The sequence below is a fragment of the Camelus ferus genome, chromosome 3, assembly GCF_009834535.1.
Source record: "Camelus ferus isolate YT-003-E chromosome 3, BCGSAC_Cfer_1.0, whole genome shotgun sequence".
In the NCBI taxonomy this organism is placed as follows: domain Eukaryota; kingdom Metazoa; phylum Chordata; class Mammalia; order Artiodactyla; family Camelidae; genus Camelus; species Camelus ferus.
Window position 1 is genome coordinate 55,686,606 of NC_045698.1, and position 19,635 is coordinate 55,706,240.

Consider the following 19,635-nt stretch of genomic DNA (forward strand, 5'->3'; position numbering starts at 1 on the left):
TGTTTGTTCCGTTTTACAATTGACCTGCCCTTCTGGTCTATGGTCAGCTTATTATCTTTTCTGTGCGCTAAATCATAATCTGACTATAGGTGTCAAAACTTCCCTGACTGGTATTTTTATGGGTATTGAATTTGAATTGGTGAGCATTCAATCACTCAAACTTAGTTTGAGTTCTGATCCCATTGTTCCAACCTTTTCTCGTTGCCCAGCTATGAACCCAGGATAAACTTACTGAAAATTCACTCTACTTGTGAAATGCCATGTTAACAGTTATTTATGTATAAAAAATTCAATATAGAAGAGCTATTTTAAATTAGTCATTTCCCTGTGACGTAGGCAGTATGGGTACAAGTTAAATCGACTATCATGCTGCTATTAGGGTTTTTATATTTTATTAGGAAAATCTGCCTTGTGTCTCACAACAGAAGCCCTGGAGAAGATAGTCCATAGGATATTAAATACCATAAGTACAGTGATGTGAAACATCTGTGTGGCAGACAGCTGCAAATGTTGGAAAGGAGCTTTTGTGGGAAAAGAAGCCTTCTGATTTCTGTTGGCTTCCTCAATTATGAGGAGTCGAAGGGACACTTGATAGTTTTCCAAGACAAAAACTTCTTTTTCCACGTGAAGTCTCTTTGTAGAGAGGCACTTCTAGAGCAATCTAGAGTTGTGCTTTCACCTTTGTAATAGTCATCATTAATACAGGCATTTATTCTTAAGATATTTCTTTGTAGATATTTGTGTTCTTAAAAATCATTTCCTTTTTTGGGAAATGGTTGAAAAAGATGACCAGATATACTGAGTTACGATGGAACTCAGCTGTTAAGTTGACGAAAGAGCCACCCAACCCCAAAAGGAAGTCTGAGAAGTCTTCCATTCCAAGTAGTGGAATTAATCAACTTGATTATAAGCAGACTTTTAAACAGGGCTCTAAAATGATTGAAAACCCTTATTTTTGGAAACAAAGTCATATAAATCCTAGCTTTGTAAAGGAGACTCTCTGAGACATACTGCTATCATTTGACTCTGCTCCCAGACTAGAGAAAGGTGACACCAAACTGTACAGTAATCATTGATGATGACATACAGTTATTTAGTTCTTGAAATCTGAGTCCTTCATTTTTAAAACACTACAAAAGTATTTTTATAGCTCTGCAGAAAGTTGCTAGCATAGAACTTGGGTTGGAACATAGGAAGACCTGATTCACAGGCCTAATGCAGTTATCACCTCCTCTTAAGTGAATTTGTCACCCATGGAAATACCCAGAGGGAAAAAGCAAAATTAGCTTTTTTGTTGTTATTAATGTGATATAATATGATTAAATTTTCTCTAATATGCAGTGTGCAAAGTGTTTATATTATGTTTCCATGGGAACTTTCTCTGTATGTACATTTTACTGTTTCCCCAAAGAATGCAGTTATAAAACAAACATAATATTTGGCAGTTAAAAGAGGTAATAGTTACGGTAGAGAACTGAATTAAAAGAAAAGTGGTCAGTCAAACCTCACTTTGGTTCCTGAAGTTGTTCATGTCAATCAAAATAGACCAGAGCTTCTTCCAGGAAATGAATGCAGAGAAAGCTTTTCTTAAAAAAAAAAAAAGGAAAAGAAAAAGAAAGAAAGAAAGAAAGAAAAAAAAAAAGAGAGAGACAAAAGTTTGTTAAAATGTTTTTGAAGAGTCCAAATCTTTTTTGTTGTTCTTGCTTAGTTGTTTTAATATAAAAGGATAAATAGTGACAGACTTTAAAGAAAATTTAAATGAATCATAATGTAAAGGGCTACCAAGTTTTTATTATAAAATTGATGAATCTGGGCTTCAAAATGGTCTGGGGAATGACCACAGCTAATAATAGCTCTTACCGGATGAAAGATGAGAAAGCTATTATAGCTCATGTCTGATTTACAACAAAATTACATTATTCTATCATTACACTTTTAAAATAAACTTTATTTTTAGAGCAGTTTTGGATTTACAGCAAAATTGAGTGGAAGGTGCAGGGATTTCCCACACACCCCCACCCCCACTCGTGCACAGTCTCCCCCGTGATCAACATCCTCCGTCAGCGTGGTCCACTTGTTGTAACTGCTGAACTCACATGGACACATCATACTCCCTCAAAGTCCATAGTTTACATTAGGGTTCATTCTTTGTGTTGTACATTCAGTGAATTTGGATAAATGCATAATGACATATATTTACCATTCTAGTATCATACAGTGCAGTTTCACTGCCCTAGTATTATTAAATTTTGACAGAGTAGATGGAGCTCAGAAGTATCCAGTTTTGTTTTCCAAGAACTCTGGTTTGGGGATTATTAAGAGGAAGACTCAAGATCTTATAGATAGTACCGATATTACACCTCCCATCAGAGGCAACAGGCATTACCCAAGCAACTAGTTTTAATCATGCAAGATGTAGCCAAACAATGACTACAGATTTCCTCAGATCACTTCCTTCTGAGTTTACTGGCAACTAGTTTTTGATTTTTGAAAATCTGAATTAAAAAAATATATAATGTGCTAAGTTGCCCCATTTTCCCTGTGTTGAGAAGGAATTTCATCTACAACAGTATCACTTTTACACACAACTTAAATTTCTTTGAACAAGCCAGGCTATACTCTGTAAATCTGGAGGCATTATAATGTAGCATTTTATGATGACATGTTACTTTTTATTGCCTGAGTCCATTCTTTCTGATACTCAGGGTTGTTTCCAGGGATTCATAATTACAGAGCTAAAGTATATCATGTGGGTACTTTACTTCCTGTTCTATGTTTGCATTTCCTGCTAAGGGAAGCCTGGAACCAAGACCCTTAAGAGTTACATACATGGTGTGTAGAACATCGAACAAGAGGTAGAACTACAACAAATGCAAAGCAGCCTCTGCCAGAGGCATTTTATTATTTATTATGAACAAGGCTCCACGGCAGAGTTGAAAGGAGTATGAAGACAAATGTCCCACACCTGCAATCAAGTGAATAGTGGTATTAAAACGTTTAATATCCTGTTTTTAGGCAAGCCTCCATGTTATGGGCAGTGTAATAGCTGACATGGAACTCGGGTACATTTGATGTGGCTTTGTGTTATTTTGCAAGCTGAGGCACTCCCTCTCCCCTGAGACATGCAGCGAGAGGAGGGAGAGAGCTAGGGACCTAAGCCTCCAGGAGAGCAGTACTGCGTTCTCCTGCTGGGCTTCACTTTGGTGCTGTAGTTTCTGATAAATAACATAGCTACGGTTTACAAACTCTGCATTTTTGGGGGGGCCTTCTCCTTATCTTGAAATTACATAATATTCATTTTCCTTAACGTCCGTCATTCACGCCTATGGGTAAAAGCAGTGATAATACTTACAATATAAAACAAGTGATCAGTTTGTGATGATTAAGTGTTCAATTGTCTGTCTTCGGGCTAATTGTAGTTTTTAGACTCCCCTCCATCATGAAACACTTTTGGGTCACCCCAAAATACACAGCATCACTTAACAAACACTGGACGTACAACTTTGTATTAGTGACTTGTCTAATCAACTCTTTGAAATTATTTTTCTAGCTAAACAGAATGTATCAGAGGCTACAACCATCGAACTGAGTATGCTTGCAGAAACTGTCTCACCCACTTTATCGGAAGAACCACAAATGGTCCCTGACAGAACTATACCAACCGCCCCTTTAATCACCGAATTACCTGTCATTACAACCAAATTCCCTCCTGTGGGAAATATAGTCAATTTTGAACAGAAAGCCACAGTTCAACCTCAAACTGTCACACACAGCATAGCCACCGAATCACCCACACTTGCTGGGGGTACCAAGAAGCCTTGGGATATGGACTATTACTCACCTTCTGCTTCAGGACCTCTTGGAATGCCAGACATACCTGAAATTAAGGAAGAAGTGCCCCAAAGTACACCTGTCATCTCCCTTCATACCACTGTTTCATGGGATGGTGTCATGGAAGAGATACAAACACAAGAATCAGTTACACAAATTGAACAAATAGAAGTGGGTCCCTTGGTAACATCCATGGAAATATCAAAGCACACTCCTCCCAAGGAATTCTCTGTAAGTGAAACCCCATTTGTACCTACAACAAGGACGCTGGAATCCAAAACTGAAAAGAAAACAGTAAGCACTGTTTCTGAATCAGTGACCACAAGTCGCTACGGATTCACCTTGGGAGAAGATGATGGTGAAGACAGAACATTTACAGTTAGATCTGGTCTGAGTACCTCGGTCTTTAGTCAAATACCTGAAGTCGTTACAGTGTCAAAGACTTCACAAGACACCACCCACACTCAACTAGAGGATGTGGAGTCGGTCTCAGGACCAACCATTGTTTCACCTGTAACTGTGCCTGACGGTGAGGGGTCGTCCACGGACAGCTGGGAAGAGAAACAAACTAATGGTAGGAAAACTGAAGATTTTCTTGGCCAGGATGTGTTCGCCACACCTTTCCCATCATGGCATCATACAGAAGTAGAATTGTTTCCTTATTCTGGTGATCAAAGATTAGTCGAAGGAACGTCTACAGTTATTTATCCCTCTCCACAGACAGGAAGAGAAAGAACGGAAACACTAAGACCAGAGATGAGAACAGTTATACTGACTTCCACTGATGATGAAATACAAGAAAAAATCACTAAAGATCCATTTATAGGAAAAATAGAGGAAGAAGGCTTTTCTGAAATGAAGTTCTCTACAGTTTCCTCAGAGCAACTTCATCTTACAGAGTCCTCGGTGGAAATGACCGAATCTTTTGATTCCCCAGCACTGACAACAACGAAGCCAAGTGTGGCACCAACAGAGGCAACAGATGTGAAGAAAGACTTTACAACAACTCCGGCTGAATTAGAAACAGATGGCTTTGGAGACACCACAAAGTATGATGAGAGTATTACAACAGTGCATCTGACCCAAAGCACTTTAAATGTAGAGGTGGTCACTGTGTCAAAATGGTCATTGGATGAAGGTAGCACAACATCCAAGCCCTTAGAGTCCACGGAGCATGCAGGCTCTCCAACATCGCCCCCTGCCTTACTCACCGCTATGGGAGTGAGTGGAGAGGATAAAGAAATCCCAAGTTTTACTGAAGATGGAAGAGATAAATTTACTCTTATCCCAGACAGTACTCAAAAGCCATTAAAGGAGTTTACTGAGGAAGACATCACAGACCGTGAAAAATTCACAGTTAGATTTCAGCCAACTACATCAACTGGTATTGCAGAAAAGTCAACTTTGAGAGATTCTACGACTGAAGAAAAAGTTTCACGTCTCGCAAGCACAGAAGGCCAAGTTGTTTATACAACCATGGAAGGAAGTGCTTTGGATGAAGGAGAAGATATGGATGTGTCTAAGCCTATATCTACTGTCCCCCAAATTGCACACACTTTGGATATGGAAGGATCAGCATTTGTTAATTATAGTAGCACCCAGGAGCCTACTACTTATGTAGACTCTTCCCATACCATTCCTCTTTCTGTAATTCCCAAAACAGAATGGGGAGTGTTGGTACCTTCCATTCCATCAGAAGATGAAGTTCTGGGTGAACCCTCTCAAGACATACGTGTGATTGATCAGACTCACCTGGAAGCTACTGCTTCTCCTGAAACTGTAAGAACAGCGACGGAAATTACACAGGGAACAACTCAGGAAGGATTCCCTGGGAAAGGACAGACTCCAGAGAAACCAGTTCCTACTCTCAGTTCTACAGCTGACACAGCCAAGGAGACAGTGACACCTTTGGAGGAACAGGAGAGTGATGGGTCAGCATATACAGTCTCTGAAGACAGATTGGTGACAGGTTCTGTGACAGTCCCAGTTTTAGAAACAACTCCAATTGGAGAAGTTGAGCAAAGTATATCTTTTCCACCTGGTGCTGTCACTGAGCACAAAGCAAAAACAGATGAAATGCTAACACTAACACCAAGTGTGGGGCCAAAGGTGTCTTTAAGTCCAGGACCTGAACAAAAATATGAAATAGAAGGTACCAGTCCAAGGGCATTTGCATCACCTTATAGCACCAGTGTTACCCAGGCTACAGAGGAAACCACTACTGAGAAAAGAGAGAAAACATCCCTAGATTATATTGATTTAGGCTCAGGATTATTTGAAAAGCCCAAAGCCACAGAACTCCCAGAATTTCCAGCAATTAAAGCCACAGTTCCAAGTGACATCACTGCTGCCTTCAGTTCGGTAGACAGAGTTCACACAACTTCAGCATCCACTGAGAAACCACCTCTCATTGACAGAGAGCCTGATGAAGAAACAACCAGTGACATGATCATCATTGAAGAATCGACATCTCGTGTTCCTCTTACTACCCTTGAGGATATTGTAGCCAAGGAAACAGAAACAGATATTGATAGAGAATATTTCACAACTTCAAGTACTCCTTCTGCTACGCAGCCAACAAGACCACCCACTGTGGAAGGCCAGGAAGCCTTTAGACCACAGGCACTTTCCACTCCAGAACCCCCAGCAGGGACAAAATTCCACCCTGACATAAATGTTTATATTATTGAGGTCAGAGAAAACAAGACAGGTAAGTCTTTGCTTTCTAGACATACCAGTCAAGGCAATCACCATTTTATCTTGAAAATTACTTTTGGAAAAAAAAAAAATGCCAACATGCCAAATGCTGCCATTAGAAGATAACTGGAGTGTGAAAAAATTCTGTTTTAGCTTCATGTATTTGTACAAGAATTGGAAGAATGTGTTAAACAATTTTGAAGAATGTTAGGTACAATTTTATTTTAAAAGTTGTAAGAAGCCCTGCTTTGTCATCTAATATAACCAAACCATCACTGTTACATCACTTCAGAACATTCAGAACCCAGTGTTTTAATTTCAGTGTCTTTCCATGCGTTACTACTCAAGTGTAGTACTAGACTGTGTTAACATTCCATTGGTCTTTAACTATTAACCTTCAGTACTTACATTGTGGACAGCTAAAACCGTATTGCATATCCCTAAGGCTGATAGACATCTAAAGGTTTGTTTTGGTTTTTCTCTTCCATGATTTGCAGATTATTATACAACTTGTGGGGTGGGTACTAGGTCTGTAGTTTAAATGTTATTTTAAAGAAAGTTCAACATATTTTTAAGTTGTTGTCCTTGGGTATTTTAATGAGGCTTTAAATATTTGGAACAAATACAATCTCTCTCAGTTCCAGGAAGTGCTATAATTTATTGGTTCAAATATAATTTCAGAGAGTGGCTATGTCAGCATTACCTCTGTTCCCTAAATCCAGACTGTAATGTTACTTATTTTGTGATTTAAGTATTTGATTTTTAGAAAGACTCTTTGTGCCTTCTATTCTGCTCAAATATTTTATCTCCCTGGCAAAATTCTTAAAAGCGGTTTCTTTACATTGATTAATACCTTTCATCATCAAACATAACTTATTTCCTTCCTAAAGGTCAGACCACACTATCTTCTAAATTCGGTAAGCTGAATTGAAAATATATAGTGTATACAGTTCAACAGATCTATTCAGGTTTGTTTGTCTTTTTTTAATTTAGAAGTTAAGGTCATTGATTTTAGTTAGGTTTATTCTGGTTTTAATATGTGAATTAAGTGAATACTCGTTTTTCCTTGACCTGGCTGTGAGAAGTCGGGCTAGCAGAATGCTTTTTGAGCAGGTTTTCTCTCTTACTCTTGGGATATTTCCTTCAAGATGTCCTTTTCTGAAGAGTGATGCTGTCCTCATTAGCGTGATCAGGGAGTACCTGTTGGAAACACAGGTCGCTCTAATGTCAAGTTAGCTGGCTTCCAGTGCTGTTAGATGGTAGCTTGGCTTCTACCACCGAGAATTTTCTTAATGTAAAAACTCTTGCGGGGCAGTAGAGAAGAGACTGCATTCCCAGAACGTTGACTTTAATCTTACTACTCAATACAGTTGAACAAGGCCAGGGTTGGAGCATTACTTTCCCGCTAGTGATGGTGTTTCTTGGAAACTGTAACGTCTTTCTTCTCTCTTACTTTCCTTTTCCGACTCTTGGAACTGGAATTGAGAGAGAAGATGAGCTGCCAAGTAGTGGGAGTGAGGACAGCTGTTACATGTTCGGAAAAGTGACAGTAAGATATTACTATGAAAAAGAAAGAACAGGAGTGAAGAGAAGTGAGAAGGGATTACTATGAATGCTTTTTTTGAGAATTTTTAAAAAATTACTTCATTGACTAACTATAAGAAAAATTTCCCAATTTAGATTACTCTCTTGTTAGTGTAGAGGCTAAGTTGAATCAAATACTATAGAAAACAGTAAAACACAAAAATTCCACATTTAAAAACTCTTCTAAATGGGAAACTGCGCGTTAAGGTTAGGGTGATCAAATTACAAAATGGAAAAAGTGAAACTCGATCTCTCTGGAAGAATTGGCAGTCATCAGGAAGGAAAAAAAATCTAAGTTTACAATGGTTACTTGAAATGAAGGGTCTGAGTAACTTAACTCAGAAACCGTGTATACAAAAATGCATATTTTTATTTGAATTGTGCATTTAATTCAGCTGGGTCTCAAAACACAACTAGGCGTTTCCTCTTCTTTCTTCCACTTTTAAAACATGTGACCATGATTTGCCTTCAAACTCATTTTTGTTCAGCATTGTAACAATAGGTCAAAAAACTCTGTGGAAAGGAAATATTTGGTTATATCCATCAGCATGGGTCTCCAGTGAGTGAGTGTGTGGGGTCGGCAGGGTGGTGTGGGAGGTGGGGGAGCGGGAATAGCATGTATCTGTCTGGTTCCCTCCGTCCTCTCTCTCTCTTGCCCTCCTCCTCATCTGTCATTTTTGTGGGCTTTATATATGCCATTCTCCTTAAGACTAAAAACACTGTTATATTGTTTTGATAAAACAATGAGGTTTAGTCAGATCCAGCTGCTTATAGTCATTTTATTTGTTTTCTGTGAGAAATTTATTTTTTCAAGCATTTTTTTTTCCCTTTGGCAAGGGAAAACCCTAAAGCAGATGTTAAATTAATGAGCTCTAAGGCAGGTGTACACTAATAAGGAAAAATATATATGTGCCTAAAAAAACCAACCTTTTTTATGTATCAAGGCAGATTTTTCCAAACTGGAAAATCCTTGGTACATGTATGAATTTGTATAAACCTATTCACAAACATAAAATTGCCCTCCACACATGCTGCATATCTAAGTAAGCAGAAATACCACCCATGCTACACTAAACCAAGGCATTCATAACTTTTTTGGTGCACTCAGCAAGTCATATAAATCTTGATTTAAAAAAAAAATTTACTACTATGAAACAAAACATGCTATGCAGGACACATTTATGTTATATTTGCTCAAATGGATCTTAATAGCAACTTAGGGTGTTGTTGCTGGAGGGCAACTGTAGTTAGCAGTTAAAAAAATCTTAAGGAACTTTTCAGCTCATAAAACTTTTATGAGCTGAAAAATGCTATAGGGTGTGTTTAACAGTGGTTCGGGGGATACTGAAAACATGACTCCTGTCTATTTCAGGAGTAATTTGCACACCTGCATTTTGAAAAATTATTGAAAGCCTTTCTTTGTGAAATTATATGAAGTCTAACGGTTTAAAGATGTAGGAAGAGTTTTATCAGTTCTGAATGTTTTTCCTTTTTTTGAAAAGTGCTCCTCGAAATCATCTGAAGTGTCACAGGCTGGTGTAATAGGATCGTGAATGTTGTTAAAAACTGATATACTGGTACTTTTAACTCAAAGAATAATTTGAAGATATATAGATTTAGTAATATAGACATTATTGTGCAAATGTGCATAGTTTTAACCTTAAAATAGGTAGCTTATGACCTATGAAACAAGTTCATGTATACTACATACAAGTTCATGTATACTGCATGCTATGTCAGACCTGCTTGATGTCATTTGTCTTGTCAGGTGTTCTTTTTTGCTAGTTTTATCATTTATATCTATCCAAATATAAGTGTAAGGCAGATGTTAAGCTAATATCAAGCTAAAATGATATAAATATGAAGTATTGATAAAACTGTGAATGAAATGATATTAAACATTAATGACATTTTGAGAAAAATAATTTTCTCAAAAATGGCCTCTAAATTAGGTTCATTTTGCTTTGTTTCCTTATTGAGAATCATGGTACTTTATGGTTTAACATCCTTCAGAAATAATTTCCCTATGGTTAATCCCATCTGCATTTTTGTGTGGACATTCAAGAAATGTACATAAAGCTAAAGATTTACTTTCCTAATGTGATCATGTTGAGGCAAGGGTAAGGAAAAAGGACGTTGGCTCTGAGAACAGGCAATGTGTGGACAAATGCCAATATTTATATCAGTGATTTCACAGTCATCAGTTTTTAAAAGGTGACGTTAGCATGAGATAGTCTCCTCTAATTTTTTTAAGTCACGTATTTTTCATTTCTACAGAATTTATTATTTAGAAAAATTACTTTCAGATTTTTTTTTTATTATTATAGGATCAGAGTCCTTTCTTCAAACAAAATCGTATTCAGGCTTCCATAATGTGAGTAGATAAAAGAGTGGCTGTTCTGGTTAATGTTTGAGAGGGAAGAACAGGAGCCCCACTTTCTTGGGACCCCTCCCTCACCCTGGTGGTAGTTTCTAAAATACCGTGTACCTCACAGCACAGCTAGAAAGAGAACAATACCATTTAGCTAACTCACAATAAAGGAGCAATGGGTAGGGGAGGGTATAGTTCAAGTGGTAGAGCACAGGCTTAGCATTCACGAGGTCCTGGGTTCAATCCCCAGTACCTCCTCCAAATAGAAATAAATACATAAACCTAACTACCTCCCCCTCATAAAAAATGAACAAAAGCAAAGTGAAGCAGCAACATTTACTTATTCCTGAATGAATTGATTTTTTCAAAGTAAAAACATATTTTAAATTGGTCTGATTATCTCATTATATATATATATATATATATATAATCTCACTACAATGAAATGAAACTCATGAACATTTACCTTTAAATAACTATGATGCTGAAAAAAACAAATTAAGCAAATCTAGTTTCAATCTTTTTGATGCCCATGTGTAATCAAAATCATATATAATGACATTTCAGAGTATCACATGTATGTGCAGAGCGAAATCATCAAGCATACACTTACAGCTTGATACCTTCAGACGATTTTTTATGTATTTTATCATATTTAAATCTCAGAGATAATTTATTAGACAACTAGAGAAAGTATCCTGATGGGAGTTGGAGGCACACTAGGTCTGATGCTTCGGCACTGGTCTAAGTCTTGGATTTCCTTGGAGCATTTTTGCAGTGAGTCAGTTCTCTCCGCTAATGACTTCACAGGAATAATGACCCCCTGTTGGTTCAGGTGCTGCCCTGTCCGTCAGTTTCTGAAAGAAGATAGACTCTTGAAAGACAGGCTTCTCGTTGGCATTCTATTAGTTTGTTAAGAGTAGACGGCTTAGATTTAGTTTGCAGCTAATATGGGGCACAATGCATGCTATTCAGATGCCTGCCCTGGCAAGAGAAGAGCATCCTGAAATCAGTAGCTTGGGTTCTGGGCTGCTGCTTTCCTGCAGAATTTCAGTGCATATCCCTGAAAGTGGATGGGGCGGGTGCCTGCACACTTGAGTGGTTCCCTTTGCTGAGCTCCAGCTGTGGCTCCTTGCCAGAGAAGCACATTTGTTTTTGCAGGGAATCGGGATGGCTTCCCCCATTCCTGCTTGGCTGCCCAAAGTCTAGAAAAGGATTGAGTTCTATTAGTCAAATAATGAAAACAGAAAAGATTGTCTATCTTTCTTCCATTTCTATAGCATGAAAAAAAAATTGGCCTTAATGTTTCTAAATTATTAGTGAGCTTAACCCTGTACTACAGATCAAAGGTTTCCTTTTTACTTAGTCCTTCTAAGTGAAATATTTTGTAGGTATAACACATACACTCACATACAGACACACATACAAACACACATAGACTTTCAGTTTTTAAAATGCTCTATAAATATTTTATTAACCCACTGATCTCAAGGGAAAATTTAGGAAATTGAAACTGTGTTTCTCACAGGTTGAGGTTTACTAATAAAAGAGGTGTTCCGTAGATAGCTAAAAGGAACTTTGTTGTCTTCTTCCTAACATGAACCAATGCCTATTCTTTCTGAAGTTACAATCACAACTCACTATTATCAAAACTACTACTGAGGTGGGGCATTATCCATGGACAAAACCACTTAGCTCTCATTAGCAGTGACCTCCAGAGAAAGGCACATGTTGTCTTCCATCAGAGGACAGTCAATCAAGGATTATCTTCAGGTGAAGCTACAACATTCCCAGTCCTTTGACAGATATTAAAAGGGGCATAAAATAGACATAAACCGTAGGCCCTGCTTCCAAGGACTTTAAATGCATTTTGAGGAGCCAATGTTAACACAATCAAATGTAAATGCAGTATAGAAACACATAATTACGCTCTAGGTATGTGGTACCAGTTGTGAATGGCAGATGAGGTCAGCAGAGAAGGAATCAATGAAGGCCCAGGGGAGTCAGAGAATAAGGAAGAGGTGTAAGCTGGCCCCTGTTGGAGTGGTAGATCAAAAACAAGTTACCGGAAACTATTTATTAGCCTATTGCTTCCCAACAGAGGTTCGCCAGTAGGGCTGAGGAGCCCCCGTAGTAATCAGGCATTTTCCCAAATAAGTCTGGGATGATAGAGAGGGCACTGCCTGCTTCAGAAGATGAATGCCTTCTTAGGATTCACCTAGAAACCTGTACAGATACATGGAAACCAGAGAGAGTCAGCCAACTTCCTCAGGAGGGAGTAGTCACACTCTTCTGTTTTTCAATGATTGATACTTTTTGATAAAGATAGCATCTTCTGTAGGTGAAGTCTGTTCAACTTTTCAAAATATATCCCCTGAAGCATCATGGTTTAGAGTTACACACCTGTAAAGTTAAATGGCATAAAACTGCTTTTTTAAAGGGTGGGCTGCATGCTCTAAAAGGTGATTTAAAGGTTTATGACATCTTAATTCAAGTACAATTTGAATCAGCAGTATTACAGAAGCAGCTGCAAAAAGTTGGAGAATATGGCATCAGTCTGTCCTTTGATTATCTGCACTGTGAACCCAAGAATTCTTAAGTTTTCTGTCAGAATTTTTGCCAGTAAAATGGATGTAATGACAATTATTGTATAGAAAGAATAATATTTCCTATATTCTGACAATACTCTTTCCAAGTAACAGGGATTATGAAACAAAGATGATTGTGTGTATACACACACACACACACACACACACACACATATGCCTTCAAACACATACATATAATATACATTTATTCAACAGTCAAATAATTGCCATATACTAAGTACTATACTAGAACTGGATTTTTGAAGCAGCACTCTGTGATATCCTGAATGACTATGGACAGGTATTTGGTTTGCGCAAAAAGACACATGAAAGAGGCAATTGATGTAGTAGAAAGAGCCTTTGGAAACAGACCTGAGTTCACAGTCAGCATTGTTATTTGCGGTCCAGTCTTGAGTAAATTGATTGATCTACATAGGCTTCTGCTGTTATAATATTAAAAATATATGCTAATACTGCAAACTCACCAGATTGTTTAAAAGAGAAGGGGGTCCCTTCGAAGGCTTTCCAGTCAGAGTGGTAGGACATCCCACATTAACAGTCCTTAACACGACGAGAAAGCACCAAGCCCAGCGCCTGGCATGTGGGAATGACTTGGTCCAAATTAATCCCCTCTCAGCTTCCGCAGTTGTTTCACTCTCAGCTTCTACACGTGGGAAGATTTAGACTGTTTTGTGCTAAATAGGTAAAAGTGGACTCATCTTAAAATTCAGGATGATGTGTATATACCACAGGGAACTGTATATAATTATATTATAGTGTCTGCCTGACTGTGAGCGCTTGTTGAAACTTTAATCTTCTGTGGACTGTGTTTGTCTAGAGTGATGCCGTTTTGGGTGCAAATCAGAAGCAGCTGCAGCCCTTATTTAAAATTTAAATATAGTTACAGTATTGATTCTGTAGTGTCTACGTGTAAAATTCATTAACTTTCTGCTCTTTTTCATGTGTGAAAACTGGGCTTATGATTTTTGGTAACTACCAAATTTAATTTTTTTTCAAAGCAAAGAGCTTTCTACAAATTCTTTATAAATTTTTCCAGGTGCTGGGCCAGACCTCTTCTTGCATATTCATAGAAAACATGGGCATTCCCTGCTGTCTTTTTGCTGTTGTCAAGGAAACCCCCAGTTCTCTACACAGGGATTACATTCTTCTTTCTTAATAGCTCTTAGATCATTCATTTGTGCAATGAATAAAAAATGTATTCATGGGCCCAGACAGTGTTCAGAGCTTTTGTGAGGGAGGGGCGTAGCCAAGGGGAGAGACGTGTGGTGAGAGGAGGAGTAGGATAAAAGAAACGGAAAAAGAAGTGCTCTCTGAGGTTTCATGTTAATGAGGTAAAGTGAAAATTTGATTTTTAAGAAGGCGATACCCATTTTTGTCAGTTTACAAAATTTATAACGTTACGCCTCAGTGAGGTGAGTTTGACACATACCAAAAGAAAAGCTGGTTAATAAGTGGCTTTAGGGACAGAAGGATTCCAAGATTGGGGCCTTGGTTCAGGGGGGTGGGGATGTGTTTTAGTGAAAACTGTTGTGTATTTTTTTCATTTGTGTTGAAGTACTTAGATTTTTTTTTTTGCAGTGCAGTTGAGGCAATAGAAAAGGTAGGGTATTCTTTCAACCTAGGGCATCATGTGGACAATTGTGAACCTATTTTATTGCATTAAAAATTGTGTTCCTTAGAGAGGTATGCCAGTGTTTAGACTTTTTTGAGTATGAGTCAAGAGGAAAATCCTATCTACTGGCACAAAGGCTATAATTATTCTTAAAAAGAGTGGTTTGATTTGGGGGAGGAAAATAAATGATGGTGAACCTTCTAAATACTTGCTTGAATTATTGTAATAATGTGTAAACCTTTTTTAAATAAATAATTGAAAGTCTAGGAGATTTTAAACTGGAAAGAAAGAATCTCTGGAGTGAGAGGAAAAGTTAATTGTATTTCAGCATCCGTGTCTGTGAAAATTTGAAAATATTGTATCACAGTACTACACCCAGACTTGTTTGCACCCAAAATATGATCAGTACACGCCACCTTGACTGGCTTCTAGTAACTTTATCTTTTCATTCTGTACTGCAGTATTCCTGGTTTCTCCAGGATGAACTAGTTTCTTTGGCTATATGCTGCACATAGTAGCTTTCAGTTTTTCTAAGTTGAGAAAGGGAAAAGAAAATACATTAATACATGTTTCTGTAGGGTATAATGTAATATAGTGTACTTGTTTTTCCTCACTATATTGCAGTCTCACCTTGCTCTGCTCTATAGGAGAGCCATTTTACTCTCTGCAGATAAAATATTCTCTGCCCATCTCCTCACCCCCAGGAAATATTTTAAAGGTTTGTTGAAATAAAGTCATTCAATCAAGGTACTCTGTGGCTGGAGGAAAGAAAATAATCAATAGCTTAGTTGGGCAGGCAACTTGAAATAATTAGTAAGCAAGAAGAATATATAGTAAAGGCTAGTTGCTTGCCTTAGTAAAAGGAGAAAGAGAGGTAATAGGAAGTTAGTTAATATAAGAAGCATCTTTAGCAGGCAGAGTCTCAGCATTGGCCTCACAGGGAACTCTGGGCATCTGTCCCCTCACTGAGCAACCATCCAGTTGACCCAGGAGGACCCAGAGCTGCACCAACCAGGCATCAGCCAGCTGACCAACAATGATGCCATTCTGTATAGGGGTTTGAGAAGCACCAGGAAATCTCCCAGTGCATAAGTATTGCTCGGACTGTTTCTCAACCTTGGCTCTATATCAGAATAACCTGGGAGCCTCCAGATAAAAATATCCACCACCCCATCTCCTGCCAAACATCTTAAATCTGACTTTCCAGTGATGGGGCTCAGGCATTTGTATTTTTGTTGTTGGTTTCTTTTCTTAAATTTGCTCTATTTTTTTATTATTCAATATCTGTATTTTTAAATGGATGTGATTTTGTTGTCTAGTGAATCTTCAGACTGGGTCTAAAATATAGATCTTCCTGGGGAAGGGGCTGCTTTAGAAGCCTCTGCAAACTTAAGCTGTACTTCACCAGTTTTAAGGAGGAAAAGAATGTCTAATTCAGTCTCCCCTGAGTGAGATGGTGGTCTTTGCTCATGTTTTGGGAAGTGGAGATTTTCTCACACATGTTAAATGAACCTTGGTGTTTGTAAGTAAAGAAGAAAATAGAATCAAATAGCATTGAAATGTATGGTTTTTAGAGTTTCAGGAGTAGTTGTAATTGAATCAAAAGTGATAGTGAAGGGTGGAGAATGTATCTTGAATCACCCAGAAATGCACACCTCACTTTGCTGTACCTGTATCACCTTCTCTCTATCAGCATGGAAACTCCAAGGAAATATGAATGCTTGTGGCTTAAGGGTTCTTTTGGCTGTACTGCCAAAGTGAACTTTTCATCATATACTTACATTTGAGAAAAACAGTGATTACCACTGTGATATCAGCCTGTACCGATTCTAGACTTGGAAAGAAAAAGAATGATAAAAATAATATTGAGACTGTGCCTGCACATCTACATTATCTGATTGTTATAACCATAACAGTCTTTAGTATTTGAATTATCTGTATGATCCTTTAGTTGTAGCTCAGAATTTGAGCTATTATTGCAGCCAAAGGACAATAATTTCTTCATTCCAAAAAAATGAAAATCTCTCAAAGGAAGTATCAAACTAGTAAATGTAAACTTTTCCATTCTTGATGATAAATAACTGACATTCTTCCAACTAAATTCTCCAAAAGAGGGGCTAAGTGGCTAGAGTATGAAGAACATTCCGTGTTTAAAGGATCCCTTCACTTTTGTTACGGAATATAGAATTTAGTAAGGAAGGTGAGACAAGAATATAAAAACAACTAGGGAATTTTAAAATAAGAAACAATATGACATTAAGTCCTCTGCGGCATACAAGTTAGAGATACAACCAGCTTGGGCTGAGGAGTTTTAGTGCAGACAGATGGGAGGACTGAGGGCTTTGGCTGGTTCATTCAAAGGAGGGTTTATGAAGCATTCCAAGTTGGGGGCAGGAGAATTCTTGTTGAACGGAAGTCTGAGATGGGAATAAGGAGGATACTGAGATGGGGACATAGGGGTCCTGGGCTCCAACTCAGAGACGCAGAGAATGAGAACAGAGAATGAAAGGCAGAGGATAAATGTGGGGACAGTGATGGCACTGTTTCAACACCCTATTGAAGAGATCAGGTGGAAGAGGTGACTTGTGAAGAAAAGGAGTGGTGTAACTAAAATCAAATGGTATTTGGTAGAGTTTGGTTTAGTGACTATAATTTGGGGGCTTAGAAGGAAGTATATATATTTTTATTTATGAGAGGCATTTCTTTCACTTTAGTCAGAGTTTTTTACTTGAATTTTAAATCCTCAATTCTGACCAAAGTATTTTTCTGGTGTTAGGATAGCTGGTAATTATCTGTGTCTGCTATCTATCTATCTATCTATCTATCTATCTATCTATCTGTCTATCTATCTATCATCTGTTTATCTACCTGTGAAAAGCTTTGACACAGTGTTGGAGCACTAACATGAAAAAGACAATAGAAATATCGCTCTTTGGTTGGTTTTTGCTTGTTTGTCCTGCTTTCAAGGAAACATTTAGAAACCGAAATAACCTGTCTTTTCTTTCATACAGCTCTTTATCTTATTGTTCAAAAATGCTTGAAGGCCCCAAAATCACTTCATTAAGCTCTCCAGGAAAGTCCCTTACTCTTTAAAAATTGGAAGTTAGGAAGTTCCTTGGTCCTCTTCTATAAGCAAGAAAAGCCTACCCTCGATGATATCTCCTTAAGGGCACTTAGACCAGATGACTGTATCTAAACACATTCCTTCCACTTGAAAGAACAGCATTATTAGAGGATTATCTGAAGTTGGGAAAAGAGATGATTCCCATTTATCATCCCCATAACACGTCTGCCTCAAAAGTCAGACCATCAGAAATGCTTATATTGTTTATTACTCTTTCTGGGTGTAAAATTCATGAATTGAGAAACATTGAGGTCCTTACTCAGCAAGAGGGAGCTGTCAATGTAAGAAACATGCTTGGGTGGCACACCACATCAACCTCAGCTAGCAGAGCTAATAGGGAGATATGGGTCACAGAATCCGGTATTAATGTCCCAGACTTTAATCTCTCATGTCTGGAGGAATTGGGTATTGATATAAATATCCATGATTTTCAGTTATTAAGGTGATTAAGGATGCAAAAACAACTGACAAGATTTGGGAGGATGTTTATATCCTGAGCACTAATCTCAAGATTTTCCCAGCATCCTGAGTTGGCTCCATTTTTTGTGTCTCAGATTTTGAAAATGTTGGGGAATTTCTGATATCTGAGACAATCTAGTTGAAACTTGAATTAGGTGGTTGTCTTTGCTTCATAAGGTGCTATTTAGCATTTTATTTTAATTATGAACATATCAAAGGTGAATGAAATTGAAGCATTTGTTTATGTCTGGTCATTGGATTCATTGGTATGTGCTAGGAAACTTAAACATCTTAGAGAACTTCAAGCTTTCTCTACTTAAATTCTATGAGTATTTCTCAAGTACTTCTGTATGGCTGTCTATTGTATTATATAAATAAGGAAACAAAATCTTTTTTGTTGCATATTAAAATGAAATCTATTTTAATAAATAAATGTAATCCAAATATATCTCTGCTGAGTAGATTGGCATATACTTACATTTACTTAAAAGCTCTTCAACTTAAATTGTAAAATTCCCTATAGAGAACATGAACTTTAGCCAGCTGCCCCTGCATCTTAGCAACTATGTTTTGTGTCTGGTAACAGTATGACTAGAAGACTTGAGCTATGTCTACAAAACTCTGCCGTGAAGTACTTAAAAATACTTGATGAATAATTTGAGGTCAGCTAGCAATAAAGCTTTGTGTGAAATGCCATTAAAAAAATCTAGTTAACCGTGGTACCAGTATATTCAAGTCAAGCTGTTAAAATACATTCATATAAACATAGAAAAGATTATACATATACTGTGTAAGAGTTCTGTGGTTTGACTCTTGCAATCCAAATAAAAGTTATACTACCCTTAGAATAAAATTCTAAAATAGAGCAGTCTTTTATAAGAACTTGTTCATCCAAGAGTGGGAACATTAATTACTCCATTAGGTTGCACTCTTAATATAAAATAGAGCAGATCACTATTTTGTAATGAAATACCTGCTTTCACAATAACACAGGTGTCCCCCTGACACACCCTACAAAGACACTTTTCTGGTCTGCAATAATTATAGCTCTTACAACTCTCTAATAACATGTGTGGTGGGTGGGGGTGGTGACAAGAAAGGAAGGTGAAGAAGTAATTTCAGAAATGAAATAAACAAAGAGGAGCAAATAGGAATATGGGTGAGATGTAGGTGGCAGTAGCAGGAGAGAATTTATCTGTCTATGCTAGGTAGCTTTCATGAAATTTTCAAAGTATGGGAAACAAACTAGCCACGCTGACACGAAAACATAGGTTTATCTGTAGAGAATCTATTGGCAGGAAAAAATTAACTTCAAAGCCCTAGGTAATGAACGTTTTCCTCATCCTCA

At 37.7% G+C, this 19,635-nt stretch overlaps 1 protein-coding gene across 4 annotated transcripts in view; it reads left to right on the forward strand.

Moving 5' to 3' along the window:
- The window catches only part of VCAN (versican), a 105,001-nt gene that overhangs the window by 39,455 nt on the left and 45,911 nt on the right, over positions 1-19,635 (forward strand). For 2 of the 4 annotated variants that reach the window (XM_006178639.3, XM_006178641.3), the window contains exon 7: positions 3,551-6,541. The exons of the other annotated variants lie outside the window; for them this stretch is intronic. In XM_006178639.3, the coding sequence (XP_006178701.2) occupies positions 3,551-6,541 (2,991 nt within the window). The remainder of the gene's footprint in view (positions 1-3,550; positions 6,542-19,635) is intronic. 4 annotated transcript variants of the gene reach the window in all.